Raw genomic sequence first — 8,512 nt, forward strand, 5'->3', positions numbered from 1 at the left:
GCAGCATAAACAGCGTTATGGGAAACAAGAGGTGGATAATCTGCAGAGAAACTGGGTTAAATGGGAGCTTCATGTGGCGCAGCAGCTCGTTTTCACACAGCGAGGTTTATTTTCAAACGACTAACTGGGAATGATTTAACTGGATTGTGTCTTCTACAGAGAGAGGTTACATGTGTCGATGCAAACGTGGATTAAGTGGAAACCGAGCAGCTTCTCCAGCCGAGCGGAGCAGGAAGCAGCATCATGTATCATTAAAATGCTTCCTAAATAAGGTCAGGATCACTTTCCACCAACTCGCTGCTCCAGAGTAACCCCATTTCTCCTGCTTGGCAGTGTGTGACACTCAGCAGCTGGAAAACAGATGCAGCCAGCCAATCAGAGCGGCCACTTTCAGGGAGCGATGAAGAACTCAAACTTCTAAATATTCGTTTCTAGCAGGGTTTCTGCAGGTTTCACCAACTCAAATTTAAGACTTTTTAAGACCACTGAAAAAAACTTAAGAGCAGTAGCACGACAGAAATACACATAAAAATTGCATATTTATATTGCCTTATTAGGGCCAATGTAGATAGAAAAAAATAGGAGTAAATTCCATTTAAAAAACTCAAATATTTAGATTAATCTCAGAGATATTCTAGAAAAAAGTGGAAATTTCTGAACTCAAACAGTTAAAAATGTGACTTTTGAAACTCAGAAAATTTCCAAAAGTTCAACATATTCAACCTTACGAGCTTAGAAAATTTTCTAGTTATTATTTTTTAGAAGATGTGTGAAGTTAATCTCACATTTGGATTTTTTTTTCTGGCAAATTTTCGACTTTTTCAATTTCCTATTTTTTTTCTAAAAAAAATAAAATAAATAAATAATAATAATAATCTCAAAATTAACGAGTTTTTTGGTAGAAACATACTCCTTTATTCTGTCTACAATGGCGCTAATACGTCGTCTTATTTTAAGTAGTAGTGCCAAGCTCGTTTTCCCTGAATTACTCGTAGCATAGCACGGGTTAGCAACAAAGGTGAGCCACTGGCGAACGTAGTCCGGCCAAATAGCGATAAATTTACACTTACCCTGTGATAGTTTGGCGTTTTTAAGATGAACTTTGGACTACCAAGTTGTTGAAATATGCGATAGAAATAAACTTGAAATGAAGCCAGCAAGGATATTAGCAGCTAATTAGCGGTAGCCTGAACCGCCTCACAGAAGGTAATGAAGATGTCTGCAGGTGACTCAAACTTTGCCTGACAGAAAAGTTTCACGTGAAAAATAAACTTCATAAATAGTCCTGCCACAACAAAAATCTAAGACTTGTGATCAACTTATTTAAGGCCAACTTTATTTTTAAAGAATGTAAAACATTTTAAGGTCTTAATTTTAGATACATTTTTAAGAAGACGCGGATAACCTGTCCTGCAACAGAAATATCCCAGCGGTCTGGAAGCAAACGACATTAGCGATGTCGTTTGCTCAGCCAACCGTCCAGAATCACAGCAGTTCTCATTAAAACATTTATTTTAAATTAAAATGCCTCCACATCATCATCCTCGCTCTCTAAACGGATATGCTCCGAAGCAAACTTCAAAAAAACAGCCAAAAGTGACGATCACAGAGCCAGAGAGGAAGAAGCGGCCGTATCCATGGTTACGGATGCTGCCTGCATACGGCTTTCAAGTCAAGGGGCTGCGGGTTTTGTTTCAGAAACGGTTTGCTCCGGAAACACGCCGGACTGAAGCGAAACGTTCGCTCTCCTCAGGGAGAAATCCATCGGTTCACCACGGAGAGGAAAAGCCGGAGCAGAGGCTCTAAAAGCCCCCCATCTGCTGCCTGACAGGCCGGTGAGGCCCGCCGCCATGACGCAACGGATAGCAAACCAAGCAGAACCAGGAGGAATCGATTCGTCCAAGGCCAAATTTTAACCCGAGGAGAGTCAAATTCACGTCATTCCTCCTAATTTATTCCCTGTTTCTGATCACCCTTCGTTCCCATTCCCATCCATCCGTCGATAAACAGCAGAGCAGAAAACAGGAGGATTAACTTCCACCTCCAAACCTCAAACTGGGGCCATGAAACGACCTGCAGGTTTCCCCCCAAAACTGTGGATCAGATTTTCACTGACTTTACTCAGGAAGTTGCAGCTTAAATGTTAAAATTAACATGAAAACCTCATAAGCGAATGTTTTAATTTTTTTCTCTCTCTCTCAAGCTGGAGGTTTACATACCGAGGGCTGAAGGTACAAATTTATTCTCTCCAGGTGAGAAGAGTAACATTTTAGTCAAGTAATACAAAGTATTTGGTAAAAAGGCAATTCAAATACTGAGTAACTGATCAAAACATCAATCATTTAATATTTAAAAATTACATCATCAGACAGAATAAAATATACAATTTTGTGGAAATTTGGGTATTTTAAAAACCAAAATGAAAATATATAATTTATAATTTTGTAAAAACAACAAAATCAGGAGAAATAAAAAAATTTCAATCAGTTTCTTATATAAAACTTATAAAATTTTAACAAAAAAACTGCAGGTGCATCTGATGAATGGTTAAAACAAGTTTGTTCTTCATTGAGTGAAGTTATTCACAATGTACAGACATTTTACTCAATTAAGAGAAGTGATACTTCATAATAAAGTTACTGAAGCAAATATGATTAGCTACAAGACTACAGCATTCAAGATGAAAAATCAGATTTTTATTCTTTTAACACCGTTTTATTCTGAAGTGTGTAATCTCTACACAAAATGAAAAAGTAAACAAACTAATAACACACTTTAGACTTTAAGTTTACTTTAAAATAGGATGAAAAGACGAAAGACAAAAGGCTCAGGATCAGATAACAAGGCCTCTGATTTTTTGCAGGAAGCAGGAGAAAAACTGAACATTTTATCAGAAAAATCAATGCAGATTACTCAAAAAAACATGGTGGACCAGATTACCAGCTACAGAAAATGAGCTCAGAGGAGAATTTATTTTATGATTTATATAGTTAGCAACATTTAGCACCTGAGAATCAAATATTTACTATAAAATCAGATTAAAAGTTTCCCTACAGTTTGTTTTCCCCAAATATGATGGAAAATATTTGTAAAAAATTAGGAGAAATTCAGACTAGAGGAAAAGTCACATCAATGGTCCAAATCTTCGTCTGGAACAAACACAGTTTACAGTTCAACTCCAACCCCAGAGACTCATGGGAACTCTGGAGGAACCCAAAGGTCAACCAGAACAACCACATTTACAAAATCAAACGAGAAATGATTAAAGTACAGCAGAAGCTCGAAATACGAGTTTAATTTGTTCTGTGATCGAGATAAAACATCAATCTGTCCAAATATCAAACTAACTTTTTCCATTTAAAATAACTAAAATTATTTGAATCCTTTCCATCCCCAAACCACGCTGAATTATGAAAAATAAACATCTTTAAATTAATAGACATGTACACTTTGCTTATGCATAATGAAATGCAGAACAATATAAATAAAAGTTTTATAAAGTGTTTTTTTTTTTGTCTTGACTTGAGTCCTTGGTTGGACTTTTAATAGAAGACAATAGAATTAAACATTCATTCCTTCCTTACACACACACACACACACACACACACACACACACACACACACACACACACACACACAAAACTCTGAATTTCTGCAACTATAAACAAGAAAAATAAAGCCATAATAATGCAAGTTTTCTCTTGCAAAGACAAATAAACTTTAATTTTGTAAAGAACATTTCAGACTGGAACTGAAAGATATTCGAGATATCCAAAGTAAAACCAAAATCAATAAATAAAAACAAATAAAAGAATGGATTAGAACGTCTCTGTAAACAAAATGATCAGAATGGAAATTTATCATGTGATTAATTGATGCAACACTCCTATCCTGTCACAATAATGCACTACTTTATGAATATAAATCACTTTAAATTTCTTGTTATGCAATAAAATGAGTTTAAGTCCAAGTGGTTTTAAATCCTTTTAATTAAAATGGGATAATGCAAATTAAAAAGTTGCAATAACATTTCTGCTGCCAGTCGATTTCCCCTCCTGCTGCTGCTGTGTCATTTTAAACAGACTGGCAGGTAGAGGTCATCTCTGGTGTGTTCAAGAGCAGTCAGGTTTTTAAAAAAAATCTTTTTCAGGGTGGGGACACCTCAAACGGCGTGCAAAGCGTCATAACAGGTTTAAAGATATTCAGCTGAACGTGACTGGAGTGAGAAAGTGGGATCGTTTTGTGGGGAAGAAAAGCAGCGTGTCATGAATTAGCAGGGAGAAAGTAAGAGATGAGTGTAGCAGTTAGAAATGTGGCGGCGCAGCCAGGCGGCGAATGCTGACTGGGCTTTCTGCCTCCCCTCCCCCTCCAGCCTCCATCCAAACCAAAAACAGCATCAAAGCAATCAAAATGGTAATGTTAGGCATGAATGGGGCCCATCCCCCTCCCCTCCTCTCCTCTTCCTCCTCCTGCATTAAACTCTGCAGAGTTTTTTTTACTCTCCATGTTGTAGAGAGGTGGGAGGGGGTGGGGGGTAGAAACCACCCCCATTTCTCTCTCAAAATGGAAGCTTCCACTACAAAACTGAAGAGAAAAAAAACAAAAACAAGGATAAAAAGATTCACCCTCCTACGCCTCATTGTTCTACAAAGATAGATTTCTTTTAAACACAAGTTTTAATCATAAACTAAAGCTTGAAAAGAAAATAATAAAACAAGCAAAGCATGACGGGAAAAGTGTTGGATGTTGTTGCTGTGGAAGTTGGGTCGGTGCAGCAGCAGAACCAGGAGGAGCTGACCGTGGTGCTGAACGCTCAGCATCCGCCCTGAGCTGCTTCGTCCCCGGCTGCACTGCGCGCCGAGCCGCCCTCAAAGTTACCGACCGACCGGAACCGCGAAGGAGCCGCAGCACCACAGCCATAAGAAATATTAACAAAGAAAAGAAAAGAAAAGAAAAGTGAAAGCGTGATTAAGAGCGAATCAAACGGATCGCTGTTTGTCACGTGACCCAAGAAGCAATAATGCCAGCAGACAGAAGCGTAAAGTAACCAAAGCGAAGTGTTTAACTGCGTTTTAACACGAAACGGCTCCAGGCTGGGCTGGTTTCTGCTGCGGAGCTGAAAAAGTCTGAGTCAGGCCACATACTCTCTCCGGCTCTCCTGAAACATGTCGACCTGCTGAAGTTCGTGTCTGATTTGAAGCTTCCGACTGAAGCTGCTTCACCAAAGGAGCATTCCGTTGTTTTTAAACAGGGCTGGATTTCAGCAGCTCCACTTTAAAATTTAAAATACTTTGATGACTCAAAACTGGACTGGATCATTTCTAATGCATACGAAACTATGTTTGTGTTTTTAAGTCACTCTAACCAGATTTGATGGGACAGTTTTGCAATTTATAGAATCTAGACTAGAATAGCATAAATTACTCTAAACAGATTTATAAAAACTATTGTATTTGTAAATTTTAATGCTTTTTTGCCACCATAAAACGGGACTCATCTACTTTACAATACAACAAGTTGGACCTGATGTATTTCAAACGAAACACAAAATCTTCAAAACACATTTTAGAATAATTTCAACCTTTATCTTATTTGTAAATGGCCAAAAAACTTAGACTGGATTCCTGTGACATCTAAAGTAAAGTTTAAACTGAATGATGCTAAACCAACTGCAGCCTCAAAAATTCAGTTTGCGAAAACTTTTTATAAAAGAAAAAACTTTGTTTTATTTATGTCAGAAAATATCCCAAAGGAAAAATTATTAGTAAATATTGTTATATTAATCATAAACTATGCCTATTTTCTGTTGTGATGTTTTGAATTTAGCATCTGCAGGATTAAAACTCTGAAATATTACATTAATGTGAAAAATGCAAATTCATAACTCTTAGCTAACAATTACTGCACTCTGAACAGCCCTTTCTGATTTGAATATTGCATCTACTAGTATGCAGTGAAGCCCCATATAACCAAAGGCAGAAAATCGTTTTTACAAAGGCTTAAATAATTCAGAAAGAATATCATTGATATAAAAATATATAGAGCAGTTTCTGGACTAGTCAAAGTAATGGCATTTCTGTGGTATACACCAGGGGTGAGTGGAATGCATTTTGAAATTATCACAATATTTTGCGGTATTTGTTGCCACAATGACAAAAAACAAATTCTTCGTAGACTTTTAAGCGAACAATATGACTAATTGCATTTCACAGCTCCACAAAAACAAATACTGTTCTTAAAAAACAGAAAGTATTTTGAAATGGGCTTCTTCAGCACAACAGGGACATAAAACAGCATGATTTCCATCAGTAAGCTGCACAAAACAACTGAATTTAGTTATATTTTTTAATTCATTGATACTCTCCTGGAAGAAACAGTAAATGAAATGAAATTACTTGGAATTTATTATGATAAATCAAAATTCTTATAATTGCTACAATAAATGCCCATACTTGGTGGAATCAAATATTTAACATTCAGAAATAGACAATTAAAATTAATAAAAGTTGCATAAATCATAAACTTTGTTAGAAAGAATGTCTGACTAGTGTAAAATGACTCATTAAAGTTGATCCCCGACTAAATACGGGGTTTTTCTAGCAGGAGTTAGGCCAGTCCAAATATTTTAGTTTTACCAGCTAGAGCAAGCTAAAGCTAGCTTAGATTCCTTAAAAACTGCAGAATTGCCCTTTACTGGACTACTTCCATCCGCACACCAACTTCAGCCGCGTTCGACCCACTCAAAATGGACGCTAAAATCTTTCAACATTGCACAAGTTTGAGAAGAAAAGATGGCCACTTTTCCATCCAGTGCGTAGCTACGGACACTTCAGAGCTGCAGTCCACCCCCCGGGGGGCTGTTTGAGGAAACTTCCCAACACTCAAGTCGATGTGAGACGAATAAAAAGGCAGGCTGCGTTATTTCTGGGAGAGAGTTGATGATGTTAACCGGAGCAGATTTATGCTGATAAAGTTTCTGCCTCACTCCGCCGACCAGCCAGCCATACCGGCTGGAAGCCCGGAAACAAACCGCTAACCTGTGGGTCCAGCTCCGTCCCAGTTTCAAAACAATTCGGCAGCAGAAAAAAAAAAATCACGGATTTCTGAAAGTGTGTGAAGTTTAAAACAGGGAGGTAACAAAGCGGGCTCAGTTTGTAGCAGCTCATAAATATTCAGGTCGCGTCCTGATCGCCACAGTCAGCCAGCATCCCTGCATCAACACTCCAAATTCTCCCAGAAAACAGCCTCCATCACCGGACAAAGTAGTGCAGAAAAGTAGCTTTAATTGTTGGTCTTGGAAGTGACAGACATTCCCATTCCCAGCGGCATGTCGTATAGTTTTCCTTCCCCCTCGGAGTGTTTGATCTCTCACTCTCCCAAACAGCGATAAATAGGGACAGAAACAACACCATGTTTCACTTACCTGATGACACTGGAGCTCCACTTTCAGCGCCTCTTGTAGGCCTTGTAGTTCCATGTTCCCACCAGGAAAACACTTTTCTCCTACTTTGGACGCGGCCGAGACCAAGTTTAAGTGAATTAAAGATTTTTTTTAAAGCGACAATAACAATTGAAAGAAGAACTACTCCAGGCTGCAGAGCAAGTTCTCGCTTCTTTTTACACAGGCTGGGACTCATCACCCACTTTCCGCCCGTCTCCAAAAGTGCTCCAAACCCCACGGAACGGGCCCGAGCCCGGCACGGCTGCTCTCCGGGGCACAGTCGAACTTGGACGGGTCCAAAGCGGTACCGGTTCGCCGTTCCTTTCGGTAATTTCGAGTTAAAAAACGGGGACTATATTTTGTCCGAGTCCGCGCCTTGATTTCACTTTGCCTGAGGAAAAGTTGCGCTTCGGCTGTCAATGGTAATTCTGAAGTTCCCGGATGGAGCAGACCCCCACTGACTGGGCATGCGCACTAAACACATGGAGCAAAGTAAAGGAATCACAGCCAGGAGTGATTTCTGAGCTACAAAGTGTTTTTGTTGCACCTGTAGAGACAAAATAACTTCGCTACATACATATTTACATGTCTATGTATTATTTCAGTAGTATTGATGAACATTTATTGTTATAAATTTGTTGTTTTTCTATCTTATTTTATCTATTATTCAACTCTACAATGTGTATTTTCTCTATATAACAAATTCAGAATGAAATATGGCTATGAATGCCATATTTACTGCCACGTTAATGCACAAAACACCCATAGCTTCTCATTTAGGTGTCTAAACTGATCCACTTATCCAAATAATATTTTTATTTAACTTTACCTAACACCCCAAAAATGTTTCAAGCAGAATCTCTATCTGAAATTGTAAAAAATAAAACTTAGATTATTAAAATCATCCATTTTTAATGCCAGTATTTCATTCATAAAGTTTAGTTTGACTGCGATTAAAAAAGTATCAAAATGATTTACACATAAGAAGCAAGAAGGTGAGCAGAGACACATCTGTACTTTAACCAGCATTAATATTATGCAGGTTGGACTGTTCAGCCATTACACTTTGGT

The 8,512-nt window shown here is 38.1% G+C and overlaps 1 protein-coding gene across 1 annotated transcript in view; it reads right to left on the reverse strand.

The window, feature by feature from the left end:
- phf21b (PHD finger protein 21B) overlaps nt 1-8,008 on the reverse strand; it is a 59,673-nt gene extending 51,665 nt beyond the window's left edge. Inside the window, exon 1 of the mRNA XM_088002956.1 lies at nt 7,424-8,008. Coding sequence (XP_087859082.1) covers nt 7,424-7,477 — 54 coding nt within the window. The 5' untranslated portion in view covers nt 7,478-8,008. The remainder of the gene's footprint in view (nt 1-7,423) is intronic.
- Between the last annotated feature and the right edge of the window lie 504 nt (nt 8,009-8,512).

Source organism: Poecilia mexicana, unplaced genomic scaffold (assembly GCF_051168715.1).
Source record: "Poecilia mexicana isolate PSO_F unplaced genomic scaffold, ASM5116871v1 scaffold_23, whole genome shotgun sequence".
Lineage (NCBI taxonomy): Eukaryota > Metazoa > Chordata > Actinopteri > Cyprinodontiformes > Poeciliidae > Poecilia > Poecilia mexicana.